This window comes from Haliotis asinina, chromosome 1 (assembly GCF_037392515.1).
Source record: "Haliotis asinina isolate JCU_RB_2024 chromosome 1, JCU_Hal_asi_v2, whole genome shotgun sequence".
Classification (NCBI taxonomy): domain Eukaryota; kingdom Metazoa; phylum Mollusca; class Gastropoda; order Lepetellida; family Haliotidae; genus Haliotis; species Haliotis asinina.
The window spans coordinates 56,749,614-56,776,682 of NC_090280.1; the positions used below are offsets into that span (position 1 = coordinate 56,749,614).

The 27,069-nt window shown below is 39.2% G+C and overlaps 2 protein-coding genes across 2 annotated transcripts; both read left to right on the forward strand.

Annotated features, from left to right (window-relative positions):
* Positions 1–4,348: 4,348 nt before the first annotated feature.
* LOC137294730 (zinc finger protein ZFP2-like) lies at positions 4,349–26,789 on the forward strand. Its single transcript, XM_067825822.1, has 2 exons — positions 4,349–4,488; positions 24,753–26,789. The coding sequence occupies exon 2, from the start codon at positions 24,780–24,782 to the stop codon at positions 25,881–25,883; it is 1,104 nt and encodes a 367-aa protein (XP_067681923.1). The 5' UTR covers positions 4,349–4,488; positions 24,753–24,779; the 3' UTR covers positions 25,884–26,789.
* LOC137294745 (zinc finger protein 721-like) lies at positions 11,644–22,752 on the forward strand. The gene is made up of 3 exons (XM_067825845.1): positions 11,644–12,398; positions 16,783–17,291; positions 21,946–22,752. The coding sequence occupies exons 1-3, from the start codon at positions 11,654–11,656 to the stop codon at positions 22,738–22,740; spliced, it is 2,049 nt and encodes a 682-aa protein (XP_067681946.1). The 5' UTR covers positions 11,644–11,653; the 3' UTR covers positions 22,741–22,752.
* Positions 26,790–27,069: the final 280 nt, after the last annotated feature.

The following is a 27,069-nucleotide window of genomic DNA, read 5'->3' on the forward strand; positions in this document are numbered from 1 at the left end:
GGCTTCAAGCATTTTCTCATCAAATGAGATAATGTGCCTTTGTAGACACGCTTTTATGTCATCTTTTCTTTTGGCGGTTGTCGGACATTTGTCCACTTGCTTGCTATGATATGGTGAATTATCCATAACGATGACAGAGTGCAGTGGAAGGTTTGGGATCAACTTTTCCTGGAGCCATTTGGAAAAATTATCAAAGTTAATCTCGTCATGAGCATTTGGAACAAAACCGTTTTAACCCCCTGCATGAACCACAATAAGCAGAGGTCCGGTGCCAGACGGAGGTTGAACCCCATTTATTACGACTTCACCCTCAAGTTGCCAACACTTTGGGACAATGTGGCGTACATGCAACCATGTTTCATCGATAAAGATGAGTGTTCGATTTACTTTTCTGTATTTCTTTATTGCACGCAAGTATTGCAAACGCTTGGAAACAACGTCTTTACGTTCCATTAAAAGTTTACGGTTTGACTGCGTTTTTCGCCACCTAAACCCCATGTCTTTGAGATTTTTTCGAAAACTTTCCTTAGAACCCTTGTAGTTCAACTGGCACTTTGCCATATCATACATCGTATCCAGAGTGGGTAGTTGTTTTTTACGCCATATAAACTTTGTACAAATTGACGGACTGCACACCGGTCGAAATCATCAAGTTTCTAACTGCAGTTTTGGGTTTGCGCAACTTGGTGGGACTGATAAATGTAGGTCCACTCGCACTCCTACCACCTTCTGCCTTAATGCGCTTTAAAGTTGCCGTTTAGATTCCAGTAGCAAGGCTACTTTGTAAAAGAGAATCTGCTTTGGTTGCACAATTTTTGTCCATATACATGATAGCACTGTATGCTATCTCCCTTGCCTGAGAATGAACTATTTGCCCATGTTTTCCAAACTTGGACATTTTTTACTATAACTGACATCTATTTAACAGTATTGAGACAGGTGTAAAACAGTAGCGAGACTGGTGTTAATCAATAGCGGTGTTGATTTCATGTCACAGCTAGCATGTACTGCACGTGCATAATCGTCAAGCTACCTGTAGCAGCCAAGTGTTCTCGCCCAATTCGTTGTACCGCCTCTCTTGTCACAAATGCGTTTAGTGCGCAGGAGCATCTAATATGTGTCTAGCAGTACAGGGAAATAAAGTGTATTTTATGTAATGAGTGTAGCGGTAGAATTTCCTACTAAATACATTTCTTCACCGATTTCGTTCAAATTTAAAGTATATGTAAAGTATAGCATTTAAAAACATTATACGATTGCAAAAGTCTAGATTTTTATGTTTGCAAGTTATTGTCCAAACAGAGATTCGAACCCCTGCGTTTGTTGGACGACTATGTTCTTCATGATTTTCGAAAGCATCTATTTCCAGGGTTCCAGTAACAGTTTCATTCATCAGTTCACCAAAGTCTCCATAACATGTTCTGATGATGCCAGTTTCCAGTGTTCCATGGATGGGTTTTCCTTTGAGATCACCTATCTCCAGGGTGACAGTGAAAAATACTTTCTTGAGATCTCTTATTTCAAGCAAAAGCCTTTAACAGACTTCATTTGTTTCAGTGACAGGGACCCATGAAGCTCACGGGGTAGAATAGGCCTTCAGCAACCCATGATTGCCATAAAAGGCGGCTGTGCTTGTCCTAAGAGGCGACTTACGGGATCGGGTGGTCAGGCTCGCTGACTTGGTTCCCATTTGCGCAGATCGATGCTTATGTTGTTGATCACTGGATTGTCTGATCCAGACTCGGTTATTTACAGACCACCGCCATATAGCTGGAATATTGGTGAGTGCGGCGTAAAACTTAACTCACTCAGTGACAGGGAAGGGATTCAGTGGATTACACTCAACGTTTATCATTAATCTGAAATGCTTTCACACTCTTACAACAAGTGTACTTTAAACATGTCTTCCCAAACACATCTCATACTGAACAATATGGCGCAGTGGTTTTCAATAAATAAGCAGTGGCTGGATGTATAATGATCAATTCAATTGTCTCACAAAGAATTGTATTCTACTGATTATTATCCATGAAGCAAACAGATGTCCTGCAAAGCACTGTACATATGTGATATACATCACTGTGAAATTTGCAATGAGTATATCTGATTATTAATTCATTTGGTTCAAATTATTTCATAAACACAGCCATAGATTGAAAACACTGCACTGAAATAATGAAAATACAGTGGATGCTGTCAAAGCTGGCGTCTGTCCAATCCGGCAAGTTGCCAACACTGGCATAAAATCTCAGACCCATCTGTGGCTTGTACATTTATCATCAGCTCTACAATCTAGCACAATAAACCGGATTATTTCTTCAGTCCCAGTGAGTGCCGGTCTCGACAGATTCTGCCGTATGTCTTCACGTTAACATAGTCAGATCTGTCATTGATCAATTAATTAAATGATAATATTGCATATTCAAAGCTAAAGACCTTTCCATATTCAATGTACATTATTTGGATGACAGCTAAAAGAAGTGACACACCCTATCATTAAACACCTGGAGGCCTTTAGATCCAGCTACAGAACCTTTTGTGGGGAGACGTGATTTAAACGTATACATGTATCATCGAGCAGAAAAAATGAGACACATGTTATATATATGAAAATTGATAATATACGCGAATAGATAGCCGGACACTAATGTAGGCTATTGGAGTTGACTTCCCCTGTTGTGAAGCGCTTATCTCTCTTACATGCAGACCCGTGAAGGTCCCGGGGTAGAATAGGCCTTCAGCAACCCATACTTGCCATAAAAGGCGACTCAGCTTGTCGTAAGAGGCGACTAACGGGATCGGGTGGTCAGGCTCGCTGACTTGGTTGACACATGTCATCGGTTCCCAATTGCGCAGATCGATGCTCATGTTGTTGATCACTGGATTGTCTGGTCCAGACTCGATTATTTACAGACCGCCGCCATATAGCTGTAATATTGCTGAGTGCGGCGTAAAACTAAACTCACTCACTCACTCACTTACATGCACTTTCGGCTTGGTCACGTGACCTTGTTAGCAGACGACAGAATGGACGAAATGGTAAATATGACTCAAAGAAGTGGACTTCAGGCATTGCATGAATCCGGCGTACGATCAGTTAAGAAACTTGTGAAGTTGTCAGGTCTTGGTAGGGCATCAGTTTACAGAATTTTGAAAAGAATCGAAGCAGGAGTTGGCGTAGGACGTAAGCCGGGATAGCTAAGATACATAGCGCTACGTATCTTAACTAGCCAAAAGCTGCCTACGAAAATCATCGCCTCTCGGAGAAGACAATGTATTTCACTTAAAAACACTCGATCGGCGCAAAAACATAACCTTTACGTAATCGCTAGATATTCCGCTTTCGTTCTACAACCTCTCAAATGAAATAGGTTATTCTTTTACTTGCAATACACGGTTTTACTGGGAAATTAGCGGTATCGAGTGACTGTTGGGGGTGTTGCCCTGGAAAAATAACCATGGAAGCCCATTTCATTTGGGGATCCCTCTGCGGCAGCAAAACTGAGTGAGTTCAGTTTTACGCCGCACTCAGCAATATTCCGGTTAGACGGGGGCGGTCTGTAAATAATCGAGTCTGGGCCAGACAATCCAGTGACCAACAACATGAGCATCGATCTGCGTAATGGCCCGTGGAACCGATGACGTGTCAACCAAGTCGTCAAGCCTGACCACCCGACCCCGTTAGTCGCCTCTTACAACAAGTAGCGTCTACTCTTATGGCAGCCATGGGTTGCTGAAGGCCTATTCTACCCCGGGACCTTCACGAGTCTGCAGAACTGAGGTTATAATATCGACAGGTTTGACCTAGTGGATGCCATCGTGCATTGCCTCAGATACGAATGAAAAGCTACGATCACTAACAAGCGAAACACACTACTTTGGAAGGGTGATCCCTCAATTTTGTATACTGTGCGGCTGAAGTGACGAAAGAACTGGGGTAATCACAGCTAGGTTCCCTGGGTCTATTGCGCCTGCACTAGCGTTCCGAAATATAGTTAAGCTAACAGACCCAGGGAACCAGGCTGGGATAAATAATCCACAAATTGGGTGAAAACCAGTATTTGAGTGCAGTGATAGCTACCGGTTAATTCTAAAACTTATGGCGATCTATCCACGGAATGTGATTTGATTGGGAAAGTTAGTTTTGTAAACACTAAAAATACACACACACACACCCCACCCCCACCCACAATCAAAGGGAGTCAGGAACCAGCTTAACAATTCGCGTAAAGGGAACCAGGAACCAGTTTATGGTATAAAACTAGCTCCACAGTAGTTACGCGCCGCAAGCTAGCGGCTTTCAACTTCTTAAAGTATGTAGGCAGTAACCCAGTCCAGCTATTTCGAGGAAGCATCGGTCAGGCGCAGTGGTGTAGAAATGTTCTATGGGATCTCTGCGTGGGAGAGAGCAGACATCACCCGTTTGCGGAGGACTTGTTTCCTATCGAATGTATTCAGTTGACGAAGACACCGCATGTGAATACAAATGTAAGTGTTGATTCATTCATCTCTCGAATAGTTCCAAAATTGTGACTGCGAGAAACAAATCGAGTCCTCACTGGGTTATTCAAAGACAAAGACGACGCTCTAATAGGACAGACCACGGTGACGTCAGTGTTTTGATCACGTGGTGCGCCCGAGTACTTCCGGTAGGCAGAAGTTAAACATAAACACGAGAGAACCACACAAACTGCATACATTTGATCGTTGACTTTTCATACGTAACAACTCTTCCCGGTCTGTATTTCTTTTTCTTTTGGTGTGTTGTGTAATTAGACAAGTACACAACCTTTATCTTTCTAAAACATTTGTGCAAAGTATCATATTCACAATATCCAGATTTCATACTTCAGTACGCTGGCCCAATACTGCAAGTCTTCGTTTTTTAAGCAAAAATGTGATGCAAAAACTCCCAAGTGCTTGTCTCGCATTTCTTTCAAACAATGCAAATTTTAAACAAACAATCCCTCACATCCTGTTTCCTTGCTTACATGTTGTCACAGAGTCAATGATATAATCAGGAAAGGTGACTAATCTGCCTCACCTGCCAGTCATACATGTTACATAAACACCACTCCAAACCTTCCTTGTCAACTATAACAACACATGCATCTACAGTTCAAAAGTCTTTAAATGGCATTGAGTGACCATTTCATCACAGCTTTGCCTTCTTACGAAAACAGATAAAGAAGTAGCTTTGATCTAAGCTAAGTCTTTAAATGGCATTGAGTTATCATGTCATCACATTAATTCCTACTTACAAATAACACATACAAAAGCAGCCTTGATCTATGCTAATCTCATCAACAGGGTGGTTTTAAAACTTTCCAGACACACTTGTGGTAGACATCAGCAATATATTCTTTATTCCTAACAATCCAGTATGTAACTTGAACAGTCATCTCACAAACATAATTTTCTCTTAGCAGACATCCAGCAAACACAGAGGTGATTTACCATCGACATTGTGATACTGTATCGGAAAAAGGTGTCCACTTTCCACATATTCATATGCTTTTAGTGACTTGAAGGCTTTCATAGATTCGAGGGTGAGCTGACCTGGGGTGTCTATCAGATAGAAATAAAATCTTAAGTATATAATCCGACCATTCTTTGCCTTTCACGCTACACCGGTTGCCATCGTTATCATCAGCCATTGCGGCTTTCTGCCTACCCATGTATGAGTGAGCGTGGTTTGTGACGTCACTTCCGTAAACATATGGACACCGCTATTGATTGCCAGTAACGACAACAGATTCGGAAAATATATTTGGTGTTCACGGCTTGGCCTAATGCTATTTCATGTCAACTTGGAAATTGCATTCACGATATTTCAATATTTCTGTCGAATTCCAAGCCCTATCCATTTCCATGATATTGATAAGACAGTGTCGCTGCACTGACACAATGTCACACTGATGTCTTTCTTATCATGAAAAATGTTCATTAAATCTATGTATCTGTGCTTATGTTTGGAATCCTTCCTCTCTTTAATTTATTCAAAATTTCTTCCAATGATGCTTCTTGTAGTTTCATAGAAATTGTCTGTGAAGTAATCAGCCCAGTAATCCCAAGGGCAAATAGCCTCAGCAATCACTATTGATGGTGAATGGGTCATTCTCAGCAGGTACAAGGTGTACCCCAGGTCTGAACATAGAAATATATCCTAAACTAAGTGAACATTTCGTGATGTACCAATACCTTGAACAGCCGAAGTTCCCATTCCTCAACCCCAAGCTGAATGCAGTTGATTGCTGTGCATCATGAAATGTTTGTTATTGTGTGTGTTCGTTTCTGATGTATTGCAATCAAATGCATCTTCTTTCACCTTGCACATAAATGTTGCTGGCTGAGCTTTCTTCTATTATTTTCAATGTACCCCTTTCACAAGCAAAATATGTTTCAGTGTACCCCGCTGTTAAGAGCAACTCATTCAGTACTTTATGGTAGTACTTTTTAATCTTGAATGACGTTGAATCACACATGATGCTTGGAAATTATTGATGTTTTGCAAATGCAAATCGATGGAAGGGAGATAACTCAAAATCTGTTTTCTTGTGTCTGCAAAATCTAGTGATGGCTACATAAAGATTTGCCTGGCATTCTAATAAATAAATTTTGACAAAACATTCAAATGTAGTCCTTGTGAATATTAAGAAGGGGAATTACACCACAATGACTTTACTGAGACAATACCTGTGGGGAAAAAAAGCAAGATTCGAATTTTTGTTTGATTGACATTGGTTGGCTGAAGTGTACAGTCTAAGTAAACTTAGTATCAGTGTATTTCATTACACTCCACCACTTACTCTAACAAAACCTAGTAGAAGGTTGCGTCAGGTAACTTTTGAGAGACCAATGACCATCCAATCAAATGCGAGACGGTAAAATAGATTTAACCAATCAGACAACGGCTACTATTTAGGGATCGGAGGGACTTTCAATATATTCAGGTCACTGACACCGATCTCAACACAAACAACAATCTGCATATAACACAATTATTTGACCTGCAGTATATGCGTGTTGGGGTTTATGTTGACATGGTTACCATTAGCTAATATTTCCGCAAAATGACATCCTTGAACATTGCCAAAAACACCATTTTCAGTGACTGTTTCCTCACCATTGTCATAGTTGTACATTCGCCATGTGCATCACCCAGAAACAAGCGTACGCTAAATAGCATTTGGAATCGTTCGGGTACGAACCTTTTCGAGATAAAAACTTCAAAAGGTATGTGCAAATGTCCACTTTGGCAATTTGGTAAGCTGTGTTCTGATTGGTCAATCTCAAACTAAAGGTTACCTGACGCAACCTCCCTTAAGGTTTTGTTAAGACTCAGTAGTGGAGTGTAACGAAAAATACTGAGGATAAGTTTACTTAGACTGCTGAAGTGTACGATCCAATACCCATGCTTCAAAGTTATTGTTCAAACTTAACATTGATGTGTTCTGTGAGAAAATACGTGTTTGCTGGTCCCTTGAGCCCATGGGTTGACGTACACTTGAGACCAGTGAACTTTGTATAACAGTTTGACAGCTCCAATCAAGGAAAAATCTTAATTTGGAATAGACTTGTCCTATGGTATATTTCTGTATTGTGATTTTGGCTAGGTATGTTTCTGTGTACTTGTTCTGACAAAAACCCTTTCAGCATATTTGATGCTGTGAAATGAATCTTATATGACTTAGAGTAGTTATCATAAATATAATACCTTGATCATTAATGGTTTTATTTATTGTTGATTTAAGAGAAAATATGTGGAAACCTAATTTGTACATGAGGACTAGAAAATACCATATATCCATGATCATAACCTTGATGAATGATACATTATCTTTCAGAACAGGAAATACAGGAAACTGGTTAATCATCATGTCTGTTAAAATGTTTTCACAAATGTCACATATGTATATGAAACAAGATTGTTCATTGTTCTTTCGTATGTGTTAGAATATGTTGGTTTAGTTCACTTTTTTAAAATGCATAGTTATCATCTTGCTGAGTAAACCCTTTGCTTGAAAACATTTAATCCCACGGAGGGGTGTGTTATTAACACTTAAGAGTGAACTGTACTGAGTAATATACTGTGTTATTCATTTAACAGACAAAATAATCATGGTGCCTACTGTCATTTGAAAAGGACAATCAAAAGAAAAGCAAATGATATCATGCTTCTTCAAAAGGGATTGTTATATCTGACAAGACTGATAGATCCATCCAGGGAGAGAATATTCTATCACATTTAATTAAGAATTCATGGCTGCTGGACTTAGACTGATGAACAGATCAGAATTAATGTTCTTCTATGTTGGAAATACTGACTTTTTAACTAACGTTTGGAAGTTTATACAAGAGAATATTTAGAACAAGTCAGTTTCTGACAACTGCAGAAAGTGTGGAGACAACATCTCAGTCCACAACTGGGAGTACCAGGCTTAATCAGAACAATGTGCATGATCTGAAGAATAAATTCCACACTGCATATTTTAGTTTTTTAAAGAAAAACAGTACCTGCAGTAAGTTACTTCTCACTGATGGTTGGTGGGGCTACAGACAGCTTTTATTTTGGATGATAATGCAGTCAATCTGCTTGTGCACAGCTTTTGCATCTTGATGTACCTGAAAACAAGTCACTCGGATTGGATATGGTGAAAGAACTTGAACATGCCCTTGCTTATGATCTGTTATCAGAAGAATCATTATCAGCCAGTGTTATTACTGTTGAGAGTGTTGTGAAAATATTCTTACTGGTATAATGTTGTTTCTTCCACATAGTTCATAGTTTCTCAACTTCTCTGGTACATTTCCCTGTCATCAATCACCTTTGTTCAGCACCATTCAGATTTTAAGAGAACCAAGATCTGATTTTACCAAACGGGGGATATAAATTGCTTTTCTACTTCTTAGTTTTTGTATTGAGGTGGATGTTTCTGTGTAAATTCTGTCATAACTTAATGCCTTGAATGGTTTGTTTTTATTGACCTCCTATGCAGCAACATTTGTTAATTATCACTGTGCTTATGATTGCATTTTAAGTGATGAGGACTGTAGTTATCACTGGCAGTGTTTTGGTGTTAGTATTGAGTAAGACTGTGCAATTTAACCGGTTTACTGGTATTAACTGGTTCAGACATGAAAACAGTATGTATTGCTACACACTGATTGAAAACTAGTATTTTCATATGCATTCAGAAAATTTTGTAACATTCAGAAATCCTCAGATATCTCTGTTTTCTTAAATTGTTCCCTTTAATATTCGTGACAGATATTATTTACATTTATATTTTGTCATAGTTACAAGTTTTTATTAAAGCTTAATCAAGTATAGTGATTTTGTTGTGGTTTTGCTTTATAAATCCGGCATTAACTCGATTATTAATAGTTTTGGGTGTTTCAAAAAATTCTTGCAATATGTTGAAATGCATATCACAATATATGCCATAGCATTGCAATATGATAAGTTTCTACAAGGTCTACAGGTGTTCACAGCCGGTGAGCCTTAGGACTATAACGCATTGGATCGTCAAAGGATGATAATTCTTGAAACTCCGATAGCGATGAATTGATGGTATGTGTGACCACTGATCAATGGTTCAGTAATTGACTTGAGTTGACAAATGTGCAGCACAAAATACTAATCTGTTTGGGTACGTTTGTTTTGATGGTTTACTTGGCATGGCTTTCCACTTTCTTATCAGTTATTGTAAGAGACAATCTGCTTCTAGAAAACTATACATTCAACAGAGAAATGACTTCAAATGAGACCATTCAAGGAGGGAGAAAAACTATTTCAATAGTGCTGCGATAGCTGGTTCCAATAGACTATCTCAGTAGACTATCACTATCGCAATTGTTGTTTCCCACTCAATAGTCACCCCTACTTAGCATATCCTGCCCCATCTGTTTCACCCATCACAAATATGTGCAAAGGAAAGTGAAATAGACTTCTGAATAAACCCCATTGGAAAACAGGCATTGTTTTGTCACTAATACATCAGGTTTGAAAATGTCCTCCATAAAAAATTTGAAGCATTTTTGATGCCTTGAGTATTATAACCTTGTTCAAACATCAGAGCAAGAATTTTTTATATTCTTTGAAATATTGTTAAAAGTCTTCAAAAGTTGTGAAATGAAGATGAAAAGGTTGTATCTGTTGAAATATTACTTGACATAAAGAGAAAATTAGCTGTTGAAAGGTTGAAGCCATCCATCTTCTAATACAGTTTTGTGTTGACAAGGCTCCAGATAACTTTTCAACATCAGGAGTGTTATATTACTCCTTATTAATTCAATACAGGAGTACTGGAAAACCATAAGAGGACATTTAGAGTACTGAGTGGAATTTAATGGAGTACCAGTTGTCTTATGTTTTGTTTTAAATGTGCACCACAACTTTGCTATTCCGGCTTACCTTTAGAATACAGCACCACAAACTTTTAAAACATTCCATGGTACTCTTTTACGTAATTGCATATGGTTAGATTTAGGTTGATCTAACCCTGACATCTTCATGAAAAGTTGTGGTGCTTATTCTGAAGCTATTTTTGTGTATACAGGTCAGTGAACAATTAAACAATACTTTGTTGTTTCTGTTATCATGACTTTGTTACAAAAATGTTTATTCAGAATGTTACAGTAGTCAGAAGGTCATTTCAACGTAAAACTGAAAGACTGCAACATTTCAAGTTAAATGCCATTTGTAGTTACGTTTATACTATAACTTTGATTCCATAAACTACTATTCATCTCTGTCCTGGAATTAAAATTAAGTAATTGTGAATGACATCTCCACCCATCATCATGATCATACTTTTCAACAGCTGGAATAAAATCATGAATGTTTCACACCCTGTTTAAAGTCTTGGCGAATCAATCTCATGGAGTCTTTAAGATAAATTCATTCATGACTTGAAGCAAGCTTGTAGTTCTTGTGAAATATAGCAGACAAAACCAACTTTGTAAAAAATATTGTTAATGCAGACAAGTGAGTGAGTGAGTTTAGTGTTATGCAGCACTCAGCAGTATTCCAGTTAAATGGCAGTAGCCTGTGTAAAATAAGCGAGTCTGGGCCCAATTCAGTGATCAACAACATGAGCATTGATCTGCACACATGGGAATTGATAACATGTGTCAACCAAGTCAGTGAGCCTGACCACCCGATCCAGTTAGTTGCAAGGATAGTCGCCTTTCATGGCAAGCATGTGTTGCTGAAGACCTATTCAACCCTGGACCTTCACGGGTCTGCAAAAACGTGTTCCCAAATTGTTGTGTTCAATTATTAGAAAACAGGATCAATTCCTCGGTCGTTTGGTCATTGAGTCCAATCTTCGAATATTTCAATTAATCAGAACACCCCTAGTGACAACTCTTTTATGTTTTCAGCAAACACCTTAACATCCACAAGTTAATTAAGGAAATACAGAGCCATCTATAGATTCCTGTTTCTGTTACTCAAACAAGCCTAATCATGGACTGTGAGAGAGTACTGGGGGAAAGAGGTGATGTTGAGAAACAAACTGTTTCTGACATGCTGGAAACAGATGACTTGAAGAAAGGCAGTGGAACTGAGACTTATAAGTGTGTTGAATGTGGTAAAAACTTTACACGATCACGTTACCTTCAGAGACACACGAAGATTCACAGTGGAATGAAACCCTACCAGTGTATTGTCTGTGGTAAACGATTTTCAGAATCAGGTAACCTGCAGAGACATATGAGGATTCACAGTGGAATCCAGCCTTATCAGTGTGTTGAATGTGGGAAAGGATTCACAGAGTCTGGCAACCTTCAGAAACACATGAGTATTCACACTGGAATCAAACCATATCAGTGTGGGGAATGTGGGAAAGAATTTACGCAGTCACTTTACTTACACAGGCACATGAGAGTTCATAGTGGAATCAAACCTTATCAGTGTGTGGAATGTGGGAAGCAGTTTTCAGAGTCAGGTAATCTGCAGAGGCACATACGGACTCACAGTGGAATCAAACCTCATCAATGTGTTGAATGTGGGAAATCATTTACAGAGTCAGGCAATCTGGAGAAACACATGCGGATTCATAGTGGAATCAAACCTTATGAGTGTGTTGAATGTGGAAAAGAATTTACACGGTCATGCCACCTGCAGTCACACATGAGGATTCACAGTGGAGTCAAACCTTATCAGTGTGTTAAATGTAAGAAAACCTTCACACAATCTTGTCACCTGCAGATACACATGCGCATACACAGTGGAATCAAACCATATCAGTGTGCAGAATGTGGGAAAACATTCACAGTATCAGCTAGTCTGAAAACACACATGTGGAAACACAGTGGAATCAAACCTTATCGATGCGTTGATTGTGGGAAAGAATTTACACAATCATGTCACCTGCAGAGACACATGAGGAGTCACAATGACAAGAAGCCTTCCCAACACCATGCTTCCCAACATTGATACAAAGTTGATCAGACTGATCATTTCGCATCAGACTTTAGGTTGTTTTGAATTGATCAGGGCTGATTTTGTTGAGGATTTGTAAACATGACAGCGTCTGGGCTTAGCCTTTATTATCTAGGGACTAAACAATATGGAAGTTGTGGCAGCATCTATTGCCCTCAAATGAATATGCAAGCAACAACTGCTTTTCACCAGTTCTCTGTGGTCTCACTCTGTGGTGGCATGTTGTAGGTGCAGAGATGATCTTGCATACACAATAAAGAGATGGCAGAGGTTCTCCTCTCAGCCTGGTGCTGTGTTCATTCCAATGATAGAAGTAGTGCAACATCTACAAGCAAGCATGAGATAGCTTCATGGAGCTAGTAAGATGGATGCTTCTTTATCTGTGATCTGGAACCCAGTGACAGGTCAGCTTCGATTCATCTCTGCTATCATCATGAGTAGATTTGGAGTTGTCTATGAAACAAACTGAATAAGAAGCAACAACATGATATGATCCAAAGGGCTCCCATGCTAAGAGCCCACTTGGACAAGTGGCTTTGTGATTTGGTTTCACAGATGACTTTGAAGAAATCGCAGTATGAAAGTTCAGTGTTTATAGCATGATAGCATTGTATGGGTTCCCAGTTAATTCAGTCAGGTTGGATTTGAAGTTCCATTTGTGCACACTGATTGATGTCTATCTGATACATGTTTTCTGATTCAGTTCTGTATCATTCCAGTTGATCTAATGCTTCCATCAAGATACTAAGAACAATACTGAGGTCAAAAGTATTGAAACAACTGAATGGACAAGCTTTTTCAATAATGCTGAAAAAACAGCATTACCTCATTAGTGTAGGAATACATTCAAAGGTTTTGATGAGTCGCTATTCAAATTGTGATTGTATATGATGGAAATTTATAGCACTGACCAATCAGAAGTCTTGTTACATACAAAGTTGAATTATAATATTGCATTGCCATCATTGTCAGTGTCTGCAAGAATGTCGTTCTGAACTTGTGATGCTGTCCCTCTACTATGACATTGCTTATAAGCTGACTAGAAGCAAGTGTTAATAAATCCCATCGCTTGATGCTTGGTACATGTCAGTTTTCATTTTGGGCAATGAAATAATGGTATCTTACTTGTCTGTGGGCTTATAGACAATTTCTGCAAATAAACATGGATTTTATAGCTGCTCAAAATGTAGCTATTAAATTTCACAATGATAATTAAGTAGAGTTATCTTTCTTTGTTATTATCACTTCTCAATAAATACTCCACAAAACATTAATATCAAAAACTGTTGATTTATTTTCTCGTAATTACATCATAATATTTTAAATATCCGGGCAAGTGGCAAATTAGTCAGGACAAGTTAGTTTCTTAAAGTTGCTTGCCTTGCATGGCTTTCTTTTTTATTTGAAGATCTGTTTGAACCCATGTGGAATGTGTCATAGAGTTTGAGGATTTGAAAATACCTTGTTGCAATAACCCACTGATTTACTTCCAAGCCATACCACTTAACACAACTTGGAAATGGGTCTGTGGTTGTTGATGCCTTCTGCATCCAATTCAAAGAAAACTACCTGGATTTCATCAGGAGTAATCCTTCCCATCTCAGCCATGAAGATCTAGGTTAGAATTGGTCCACAACATCCAATGCTGGTAGTAAAAGACAACTGATGGGATCAGGTGGCCAGGCTTGCTGACTTGGTGGACACACGTCATCATGTCTTAGTTGGATAGATTGATGCTCATGCTGTTGATCAGTGGATTGTTTTGTACGGACTCATTTCTTTGCAGACTGACGCCATATAGGTGGAATACTGCTGTGTGCAGTATTACACTTCACAATCAACCCTCTTCTGTATCAAGGTTGGTGTTTGATTGTTAGGGGGAAGTGAGGTTTTCCATTGAAAGGAACTTTTTAATCATTCATAGGGTTAAGTCCACCTTGCCAACACATAAAACAGTTTTTAATGAACCTTCGTGAGCAGTACTAACATTAAATACAGTACTGCTATAACCTTTTGTGATTATTGGTTGAGCTTGGTTCCCAGCAAGTCTTCTGGAAGATAAGCATCTTTGCATTCTGTGGCATGATGCAAAAGTGTTGCAAGTGGTGGTAGAGGGATTGTGTGGTCAAGCTTACAAATTTGGTTGACACCCCATTGTATCCCATTTTCCTTGATTGGTGCACATTGCTTCAATCTGGATTATCCTGATCTTGATTTTGCTCAGGGCTCAGGCTTCAAACACTATTTTAGCAGACAGGCAACAGGAGAGGGGGTTTAGGTTAGGCATGCTGAAATTCAATGTGGAGAGATGTGTTCTGAATATGTGTTACCTCTACTGGGGAGATATTTCAAACTAATTGGAAACAATATTAAGCACAACATATACTACAACACTGTGATTAAATTCACAGTTGCTTGTGAAACATGTTAATATTTTCCAAAACTCATCCCAGCAACTTAAGAAACTGAAATTGTTTGTGACTAGAGTTTGACTAAACATCTTTTCTCATGTTTCCATAATGCAACCTTATGGTAGTGCTTGGGGCATAATTAGTCATTTGTTACTGTTGGACAATTCACTGATACACCAGTGTGTTATGATGTATTAAATGTCTATCAAGTGTTACATTAATAAAGAGGTGCAAAATTATAGAAGTGGAGCTAATCTTATAGCTGTTGTCATGATGGTACATCTTTGAATGACGATGCATTAGATTTCTATAAGGCTATTTCTGCATTTTCTATGTTTTCTGCATTGGATTGTTCATGAAAGTGCGAAATGTAGTTTCATAGTAGTATTTGTTCTGTGTGTGGTATTTTTTTCGTAAGGCTACAGAATACCAGATACCTTCTGCCATCTTTGATAGAACACAAGGTTACTTTTGGTTAGGGTAAGCTTTAGGTTTTGGGTAAACATTAGGGGTAGGGTGACGTCACAGTAAAGAATATGGCTTGGAGGTATCTGGTGTTTTGTTGGAGTACCATCATTTTCTACATTGGTTTATTGATAGAAATTGGTAATTATATTTGCCATAATAGTTAAAAATCTGTTGAAAGCGGAATTGATTGTGTGATACTGACATTATTAATGGGTGCTTCTTATACTCTCAAATATTAATATCAGTCATTCACAAAATTGTGAGCATTACCTTTTTTATCAGTGATATCATCCATCACTAACATAGATAAGGAAAGTGATTTGTCCACATGGAAAGCACCCAGGAACATATGATAAAAATTGAAATAGCGAAATGCAACAGACACCATTTTGTCTGTAAAATGCAAAGTTTAAAAATGTAAATCAGATGCCTCCCACAAAACATTTTTGAAGCTTTGCTGAGGTGAATATTGTAACCTTGAGACTTGATCAAGCATCTTCTGAGAAGGGCTTTATTATGCTTTTTGAAAGTTTTGCTTGAAGGGGCTTGTATGAATGTACCTCAGATGTTGTGTAATGGAGAAGTAAATGGTTATTTCTGCTGGATTGTTTCTTGATGATTGTCCGTGGAAAGGTTGACACCATCACCTTTGTCATGCAGGTTTGTAGATAGATGACTGGTACTATAGACATGGATGTACTTACATGAACATCACATACATACAGGCAGCTAACTAATGTATACAACAGTGGTGAACAAACAGAAAACTTGCTAAAGACTGAGCATGTTGGTACGAATGGGAGAGCAAATCTGTATATTCTGTTTGGGTTCATATGAGAAAGATGAATGATTAAATATCTCGAATTTAGGGATGTGACTTTTTATGATCGATCAAAGAAAAATTGTTTAAATAACCGTCATGTAATATTGTACCTTTTGTCTGGTCTGGAGCAGACAGTTCAGTGTTCAACATCATGAGCATCATTCTACACAATTTGGATACACTACCACATGTCAACCATGTGTCAAAAGTTGCCTTTTTTCGACAACCATGGGGTTACAGAACATCAAATCTAACCTGGATCTTCACAGATGGCAAATTTGACGTCATTATTATGTTGAAATTCCACTTCAAGCCATGATGACTTAAGTTTTTATTGGTGGTATTCTTGTGGAGACCTCTTTCGGAAATGCATTAGCACAGTACTAGAAAGTGACAACTCTTTTATGTTTTCAGTGAACACCTTAACATCTACACACTTATAATGGAAATACAGAGCAAACCACAGATTCCTGTTTCGGTTACTGAAACTAGCCTTGTCATGGAAATACAGAGCAAACCACAGATTCCTGTTTCGGTTACTGAAACTAGCCTTGTCATGGACTGTGAGAGAGTACTGGGAGAAAGAGATGATGTCAGGAAACAGTATGTTTCTGGCATGCTGAATGCAGGTGATGACAAGAATCACAGTGGAAACGAGGCTTACAAGTGTGTTGAATGTGGGAAAGAATTTACACAATCACGCTCTCTTCAGAGACACATAAAGACTCATAGTGGAACAAAGCCTTATGAGTGTATTGTCTGTGGGAAAAAGATTGCAGGTAACTTGCAGAGACACATGAGAATACACAGTGGAGTCAAACCTTTTGAGTGTGTTCAGTGTGGGAAAGGATTTACTGAATCTGGTAACCTACAAAAACACATGAGTATTCACACTCACAGTGGAATCAAACCTTATCAGTGTGGTGAATGTGGAAAAGAATTCACTCAGTCTCTTAACTTACATAGACACATGAGAGTTCACAGTGGAGTCAAACCTTATCAGTGTGTGGAATGTGGGAAAGAATTTTCAGAGTCAGGTAATCTGCAGAGGCACATAAGAATTCACAGTGGAATCAAACCTCATCAGTGTGTTGAATGTGGAAAAGGATTTGCGGAGTCAAGTAAGCTTAGGACACACATGTGGAAACACAGTGGAATCAAACCTTATCAGTGTGCTGAATGTGGGAAAGAATTTACACAATCATGTCACCTGCAGAGACACATGAAGAGTCACAAGAAAGAGAAACCTTCTGAGCAACCTTCCTTAAGTCATGCTTCAAAGTGGAAATCAAGTTGATGTTTGGTCCAGTCCAGACTGATGTCTCTGACCATAATTAGCTTTATCTGAATTGCACTCAGCTGATCTTGTTGAAAGATTTATAACCATGGTTGCATCTTGTGTTAATGTTTATCAGCTAGAGACTATACAACAGTCAAGATGGGGAAAGCTTGTACATTTCCAAGTGAGTAAGGAGGCATCACCAAGTTGATGACCTTGTGTAAACTGTTTACACAACTGCATATGAATATGATGGCTAAATGCCATGGAAAACTGTTGTTTTATCATCAGGGCAGTTTACCTGTTCACAATCTGTTCTTGCTTTTACTTTGCTTTTTAAGCATCCTACATTCACCATAATTCCTGCATGGGTTGTGGGGCAGCCTATTGGTGTAAGCTCTGACTTGTCATGCTGAAGACCTGTGTTCAATTCCTCACATGGGTTTTATGTTTGAAGCCCATTTCTGGTGTCCCCCTGTTGTGGGATTGCTGGATTGTTGCTAGAAGCAGTGTTAAAATAAACTCATCCTCCAGAATTCCTGCAAATAAGTAGAATTCATCATTGCTGTAATCCTGTGTTCTGGTTGTCACCATACATTTTAATTTGTCAGCTAACTCTAATTTGTTTTATGGATATGGTTTTACTTCATCACACACACAGAGGGTAGGGAAAAACTAATTTAAAAATTGAACAAGACTTACCTGTAACTTGAAGTTTGCTGTTAATTCCACTGACCTATGGACTACAGAGGGATCACATGAGATGTAAGTATCAGTATCAGTGTCAGTATTTATCTTGAAAATATGATTCTTAGGTACCAAGGGAGGGAAGCAGTGGGTGGGTATGTGATTCCTCTGTACTCCATGGGGCAGTTGAATTTACATCAAACTTAAACAGCCATGAATAAATCAAAAAGCAAGATAATATGATCAAGAAGTATTCACATGCTGAGAGCTTAGCAGCTGGACAGATTACCAGTTGCGCTGCGGGACAAGGGACTTTGTATTCAGCACTGTCTGTACATATATCACAATTATTGTTAGCGCAGTTACTTGCATGCGATATCTCACGCACTGTTTTACATTAGAGTAATACACAGATACCAGCCAGTTTGTGTGGCCTTGAATCGTCTTCAAGGTCACCATGACACTTTGACCACTTTTCAAACTTATGTAAATGCAATATCACATGAATTGTTGCACCCAGTGTAAACCTCCAAAAGCAGTCTAAGTACACTTAGTTTTGAGGGGGCATGGTGGGCAAGCTGGCTAAAGCGCCAGGCTAGTGATCCAGCGAGACTGATGTGTCGGGATCGAGCCCACCTGTGATTGGGTGTAAAAACCTTCGAGTTAACTTTGTGTGCACACTATTTTTGTGTTGTCACAACCCCTAGTGTACAGTACACCACCCTGTGCACTTAAAAGAACCCACAAATCTGTTGGTAGATGACCAGATGGTGGCCACATGAATGCGTGCAAACACCTAGTTGTGGTACAGCAACGTGCAGTAAACTTGGACAAAGTACTGTGACTATGTGTCCCAGTCCACCCAACTGTTAATAGGTACCTTTTTAAGGTGAGAGAGCCTCAATCAACTCGGTATGCCAAGTGGCAGCAAGAGTTACATACTCCCTGGGGAGTTGAGACTGCCTCCAAGAATGAATATGTTGCCATTTCTCACACATTTGATGTCAGGAATTAACATAATGGGTATCAGGGTAGGGTACTCTGTACTCACATGTTCCCCATCAGGACAAGTTTCAGCCAGTTTTCCATCCATTAAATGTACAGCACTCACACATTTGATGTCAGGAATTAACATAACGGGTATCAGGGTAGGGTACTCTGTACTCACATGTTCCCCATCAGGACAAGTTTCAGCCAGTTTTCCATCCATTAAATGTACAGCACTCACACATTTGATGTCAGGAATTAACATAACGGGTATCAGGGTAGGGTACTCTATACTCACATGTTCCCCATCAGGACAAGTTTCAGCCAGTTTTCCATCCATTAAATGTACAGCACTCACACATTTGATGTCAGGAATTAACATAACGGGTATCAGGGTAGGGTACCCTATACCCACATGTTCCCCATCAGGACAAGTTTCAGCCAGTTTTCCATCCATTAAATGTACAGCACTCACACATTTGTCTGTAAGTTTGGTATTTTTAAATTGACCATGTCCAGTTTACATATGGGTAAAAATAGAGCACGTTATTGGGGTGTTTGCATGGACTTCAGAGCTGGCTGTGAATGGAATAGTGTACATCTTAGTTCGCTGAAAATATTACCTCAAATATAAAGTCTTTTCAAGTGTATATCGTAGTTTGGTATACTAAATGAGCCTTTGCTGTCATTTACAATTTGTCATGAACTTTTGAAAATTGACATTGTTATCTGTTGGATAAAAATTTGTAACGAAAGCAGCTCTACATACTTGTGAACAATGTTGTTGTTAATACCAGATGCAGATTAAATTCTTTCATTTATAATACATGCACATACTGGCTAGTAGTCTATTGGCGCTGATTCTCTGTTTGCTTTTAACCATCATATACTACCGACAAGAAATAAGTGAACTAATGAAATAATAGCGAATTTGAAACTGCTTTAAATATCCACTAAATCAATTTTAGGCGTCAAGTTCAATATCCTGTGTGTCCACCATGTTGGGCAACACATTCACGGCACCTTGATGGCATGCTGTTAATCAATTTCCGGATGGTTGCCCGTGGTATTGCAAGCCATTCCTCTTGGAGAGCTGCACCAAGCTGTTCCAGGTTGGCGGGTCATGGGTCCCTGGCGTACACCCGTTGACCAAGAACGTCCCAGAGATGTTCAATTGGGGACAGGTCTGGGGACTTAGAGGGCCAGTCCAATGTCTGGATACCTTCTTGTCGGAGATAAGTGGAGACAACTCGGGCCCGATGTGGTCTGGCATTATCATCTTGGAATACAAAATTTCGGCCGATAACTCAAGCCAATGGAGCCACAACAGGATGCAATATTTGGTCAACGTATCGCTGACCAGTCATGGCTCCGTTAATGATGACCAATCTGATCGTCTGTCATGTGTAATCCCACCCCACACCATGACACTAACACCTCCATATCGATCATGGTCAAGAATTGCTGCTCTGGCATATCGCTCCCCGCTCCGACGCCAACAACGTTTTCTGCCATCTGTGAATCGTAGGCAAAACCTTGACTCATCAGAGAACATGGTGTAATGCCAGTGGCGCATAGCCCGTCCCTGATGCTGCCTAGCCCATGCCAATCTTTGGCACTTATGGTGAGCTGAAAGGGTGACACCCTTAAAAGGCCGTCTTGCTTTCAGACGAGCTTGATAGAGTCGGTTTTTAACGGTTGAGGTTGAAATGTGTCTTCCAGTGAGTGCAGAATTCTCTATTGATGGCAGGGGCCGATTTAAACCTATCGCGTAGAGCAATTAACGTAATGAGATGATCCTGTTGTGGTGTCGTTGATTTTGGTCTACCCCACCCGTTTCACGGTACTTATCCCACAGGCGTGAAATTACACTTTTTGATTTACCCATCTGCCGGGCAACTTCACATAATGATGTTCCCCCCTCTATCATCCCCACAATTCTCCATTTGTTGCTTCACCGAAATACTGCCTCGGAGGCATTTCTGTCAGTAAGTGTCAATCTCTATTGCATTAGTGATTGCGACTTCTCCAGTACATTTACAGGAGTTAACTTCTGTATGCCCGTGTAGGACGTGCTGGGCATGCATTATGCGAAATTCCATTGTCATTGGATGTTGCGTTTGGGAGATACGCCACGATAACGGACCCTGTCACAGTCAAAGTCATCTACATTCAATTTCTTGGTTTCCTTATTTTCTGTCGGTAGTATATTTATTTCACACAATATGAATGTGTCTGTGCAAATTTTGCCATTGCTGTAGTTAATATTCCTTATTTCTGAAATGGATTGATTGTGCTCCACCAGTATTGGCATACATGTCACCATCTTCATTACTTAAGGAAGACTATGGCTGTTATGTTGTTGGTGGAAGTGCCTTGACACAATACTGGAAAGTGACAGCTCTTTTATGTTTTCAGCGAACACCTTATCATCCACAAGCTCATTATGGAAATAATGATCCAGGCACAGAATCCTGCTTCTGTTACTGAAACTAGTCTTATCAAGGACTGTGAGAGAGTACTGGGTGAAACAGAAGCTGTCAAAAAACAATCTGTTACTGACATGCTGGATACAGAAGATGTCAAAAAACAATCTGTTACTGACATGCTGGAAACAGAAGATGTCAAAAAACAATCTGTTACTGACATGCTGGAAACAGAAGATGTCAAAAAACAATCTGTTACTGACATGCTGGAACCACCTACTGTTGCTGTAAAGAAACCATCTCATTCTGACCAATTGAAAAAATGTGATGTCAAGAAACACAGTAGAATTGAGTCTTGCCAGTGTGTTGAATGTGGGAAAGAATTCACACGACCACGTTATCTTCAGAGACACATGAAGATTCACAATGGAACCAAGCCTTATGAGTGTGTTGTATGTGGAAAACAATTTTCAGAATCAAGTAACTTGCAGAGACACATGAGGACTCACAGTGGAATCCAGCCTTATCAGTGCATTGAATGTGGGAAAGGATTTTCTGAATCAGGTAATCTTCAGAAACACATACGGATTCACACTGGATTCAAGCCTTATCAGTGTGGAGAATGTGGGAAGGGATTTACAGAGTCAGGTAACCTAGAGAAACACATGAGGATTCACAGTGGTATCAAACCGTATAAGTGTGTTGAATGTGGGAGAGAATTTTCTCGATCATTTCATCTAAAGTCCCATGAGAGGACTCACAGTGGAGTGAAACCTTTCCAGTGTGCTGAATGTGGCAAGACGTTTGTACAATCATGTCACCTGAGGAGACACATCATGATTCACACTGAAGTAAAACCTCATCAATGTGTTGAATGTAGGAAAGGATTTACAGAGCCAGACAGCCTGGAGATACACATGAGGATTCACAGAGGATTAAAGCCTTATCAGTGTGTTGAATGTGGGAAAGAATTTACACGATCGTTTCACCTAAAGTCACATGCAAGGATTCATAGTGGTGTTAAACCTTACCAGTGTGAGGAATGTGGGAAAACTTTTACACAATCGTGTCACTTGCGGAGACATATGAAGAGTCATAGTGGACTGAAACCTTTTAAGTGTACTGAATGTGGGAAGACATTCAAATCTTCTGGTAGTCTGAAAACACACATAAAGAAACATAATGGGATCAAAGCTTCTGTGCAGTGAATCTGTGATGTCGCCTGAAGAGTCACCTGGGGAATAAAGTGGAATGACACTTTCCCAGCAAGCATATCAGTGTTTAATCAAAGTCTGATGAATGCCATCCTTCAAGTTTAAACTGAAATTGATTATAGGTGTCTTTCGGTTGATCATTTCATTAGAGTTTGGTTTCTTTTTATTTGACCCATCTGACTTTATTGAACAATTTATTACATGGATATTGTGTAGCAGTAAAAGTAGTAAAAACACCTTATGTCCTCACTGAAGAAGTGTTGCATCAACCAGTGAGGAGATGGCTTTTGTTTTCCAAAGGAATCCTACATGAAAACCATCTCTGGAAATGTCAGAGCGTTTATGACTAATATATTGGTAATCTGCCTTGGCAGCTGAGAAAGAATAGTGAGGCTAAATATGGTGAAAATTCACGTAATTGTTATTGTTTCTTCATGCCACTTTTGTTACCGTGATTTCAGTGGTTCAGTGTTACTTTGAACATATTCAAGTTTTTAGGGAAATACCTTACATCTATTACATTGTTGCTACAATCCTGCATCACTATCATACTGTAGCTTTTCAACAGAAAGTTCAAGATTCTTATATGTATCAAGTTGGCGGTGCTAATTTCACTCTTGAAAAGAGATGACCACGGTACTCTTTCTGAGGCTTTGTTGAGTAAATGCTTGAATGCATTGTAAAATGTCACTGTGAAGTTAGCATTTAAACAACAAGTGAGACTACTTATGTATCATATGTACTTTGTCTCCAAATAAAACCAGTTATTTACAGAGTAACTAAATATCAGAAATAGTATATTACATGTCAGTATGGTACATTGTGTTTGATACATAGTACTCAACAATATTTGCAGGGCATATTATAAAGTGTATTCATGACTGGAAAATGTTGTTTTAATGTTATTGTATTCTGTACAAGCTGACATCCTTAATGGAGTGACAAGGCCATTAGATACATGGTCCAGAACAAAATGAAAGAAAGAAAATGGTCAAATGAAAGATGTTATATTAGCGATTAAACATTGGTGACTGAGAGGATTCGATTGATGGTTCTACGTGTCTGACTCTTGAGTATAGATTCATATTCCAGATCTGACTCAACAAAAGTATTAGAATCTGTAGTTTTCTGAGAACATGTAATCCCTTATTTAACATGTTTCACTCAAGGAATGGATACTTAGTGGTGCCCGTGAAGGTCCCGGGGTAGCATAGGCCTTCAGCAACCCATGCTTGACATAGAAGGCAACTATGCTTGTCGTAAGAGGCGACTAATGGGATCAGGTGGTCAGGCTCTAAACTAAACTCACTCACTCACTCACTCACTCACTCACTCACTCACTCACTCACTCACTCACTCACTCACTCACTCACTCACTCACTCACTCCTTAGTGGTAACAAAATCTCTAGATGGAGAGTCTATTCTCCCTTATAAATCAATGTCCCTGCTCTCAAAGTTTGGCTCTTTCGTAACAATATAATCTGGAACAATAGTTATCGGGCAGAGTGCCTAGGGAGAAGGGTGTAACACCCGGACACCCTCATTTAACCACATATTAGTACCACAAAACTTCTCCTCACAGAGTGTGGATATCACAAGAACATGACAGTGGCTATGGGGATGAAAACATTTATTCTCTGATCCATTAACACAGTGAAACAAAATACTTCAATACATACATGGTCATACTTTGTTAAAGTAGGCCATAACACCATATAGGTGAAATACAAACCTGATTTTATCAAAATTATCAGCAGTGAGTGGTATGTCCCTGATTTACTTTCACATACAAATCAGTGTTTGAGGGTAAAGGCATCTTAGTGCTGTATGCGCATGTCTGTAGTCGAATACACAGTATCACATAGCACAAATTAATACACAAAGTAATTCCTATGCAGTGTATTGTTTACAGGTGATCAACACAGGCAAGGCAAGCCACACCAGACAACCAAGCATACGTTTAATCTGTAAACAAGATTCAGTGTTAATTCTTTTGTGTTTTCAGTGAACATCATAACATCCATAAGTAATAATGGAAGTACACGGCCAGCAACAGAATCCTGGCTCTGTTGCTGATACATGTAGACTCACGAACTGTGAGACAGAAATGAAGGAAACAGATGATCTCTGGAAACAATCTGTTACTGACTTGCCTATGGGAACAAGTGGTGTCAGGAAACATAATGAATTCAAGCCCTATCAGTGTGGTGAATGTGGAAAAGAATTTACAGAATCCTGTGGCCTGCAGACCCACATGAGAAGTCATGGTGAATCAAAGCCCTATCAGTGTGATGTGTGTGGGAAAGAATTTCCAAAGTCCAGTGACCTGCAAAATCACCTGAGGTGTCATGGTGGAATGAAGTCTTATCAGTGTGTTGAATGTGGGAAACTATTTACACAATCATACAACCTGAGGAGACACATGAGGAATCACAGTAGAATGAAGCCACATAAGTGTGCTGAATGTGGGAAGGAATTTACAGAATTTGGTAATCTAGAGAGACACATGAGGATTCACAGTGGAATCAAACCTTATCAGTGTGTTGGATGTGGAAAGAAATTTGCAGACTCAGGTAGCCTGCAGACACACATGAGGATTCATAGTGGTGTCAAACCTTACCAATGTGTTGAATGTAAGAAACGATTTACACAATCATACAGTTTGCAGACACACATGCGGTCTCACAGTGGCATCAAACCATATCGGTGTGATGAGTGTGGGAAATGTTTTCCTATTTCGAGTAGCCTGCAGAGACACCTGAGGATTCACAGTGGACTGAAGCCTTATCAGTGTGGTGAATGTGGGAAAACCTTTGCAGTATCAGGTCAACTGCAGACACACATGAGGATTCACAGTGGTTTGAAACCTTTCCAGTGTGTTGAATGTGGAAAAAAGTTTTCAAGATCCGGAGTTCTGCACAGGCACATGCAGATTCATAGTGGAATCAAGCCATATCAGTGTGATATATGTGGGAAAGAATTTACAGAGTCAAGTTCTAAGAAGAGTCACATGAGAATTCATAGTGGAATCAAACCTTATGAGTGTGATAAATGTGGGAAAAGGTTTTCACATTCATCTAACATGCATAAACACAGGAAGATTCACAATAGAGCCAAGCCTTTCCAGTCTTCTTAACAATGTGTGATTAATTGGATTCATCTTTGAAATGTGATTGAATTTGGTCCATGTCCAGATTTATCATCTCTTGTGAGAAATGGGAATGTGTGGAATTCAACTGAGATGATTTTAGACACATTTGTTTCCTTGTGTACGTGTTGAGATCATGTTTATTAGTTAAAGACTAACCAGCAGCCGTAACCGTGCAAACATATGACATCCTGATGGATGACTGTCATCAGAATAAAAGGTTGCGATGTGACAAGCATCAATGAAAGCAGTATATGATTTGCAACCAAATACAATATAGGTATTCACATACATTGACATATGCCCCCTTTCTGCAAGTGAATAATTTCTTTTTAAATCTCAGAAAGCGAAGATGATCTGGTAGAAACCTAGTGAAGATAATGTTATTCCAGCTGTGAGTGAAAATGTGAGTGACTGCACGGCTTATGCTCATCTTAACAACATTTCAGCACTATCATGGTGCAGCACATGAGGACATGGGCTTCACTTATGTCGCCCATGTGAGGTATCAAACCCAGGTCTTTGGCGTGATATGCAAATGCTTTAACCACCAGTTTTTCTCCACCACTGGAAATTCAAAATATTCTAATACTTTGTGACAGTTTCTACCTTTATGCACACACTTTTAAACTCGATATAACTTAGTGACCTGCTGTCATATGTATTGTGATATAGGAATTGTTAACTGATGTATTGTATTGTGAGTCTGGTATTGAACAGAGAATTCTGTATTGTAATATCGTCGTACCATTAAAAAGCCAAGATTCTCAAAAGAAAGTTCTCTTTACTCTCAGTAGACTGCATTTTGCTGTGGATGAAACTTCTCTATTTTTTCTGTGTATCACCAGGAGTAGAGAACATTCCTGTCATCTTAATAAATGTTTGTGAATAGCAGTGTTAATAGTACCATATCAACTATTCATGAGCATGTGTTTGTCAGTCTCCCTGCAATAGTGGTGATACAAGTGTAATTGTAAAGGTAAGCATGCCCTGCACTTGTAGTAGCTTTCATCACAAACTAATGGAAAGACAGGTCAACAGTTATCCTGGAAAATAACCTTACAGGAGCATATAAGGAGGAAAATAGAATTCCATCTAACATCATTCTACATAGAAACCTTGTATTTCGTACGCTTGACCATACATCTTAGTGGGAATCCTGTGATGTTCATTC

Excerpts from the sequence above, each read along its gene's own strand:
- LOC137294745 (XM_067825845.1), top strand. The coding sequence starts at position 11,654 with ATGAAACCCTACCAGTGTATTGTCTGTGGTAAACGATTTTCAGAATCA. Across the intron at positions 12,399-16,782 it reads CCTGCAGAGACACATGAGGA|GTGATGACAAGAATCACAGT; the intron begins GTCACAATGACA and ends TGCTGAATGCAG. Across the intron at positions 17,292-21,945 it reads CAAGTAAGCTTAGGACACAC|ATGAAGATTCACAATGGAAC; the intron begins ATGTGGAAACAC and ends CTTCAGAGACAC.
- LOC137294730 (XM_067825822.1), top strand. The coding sequence starts at position 24,780 with ATGGAAGTACACGGCCAGCAACAGAATCCTGGCTCTGTTGCTGATACA.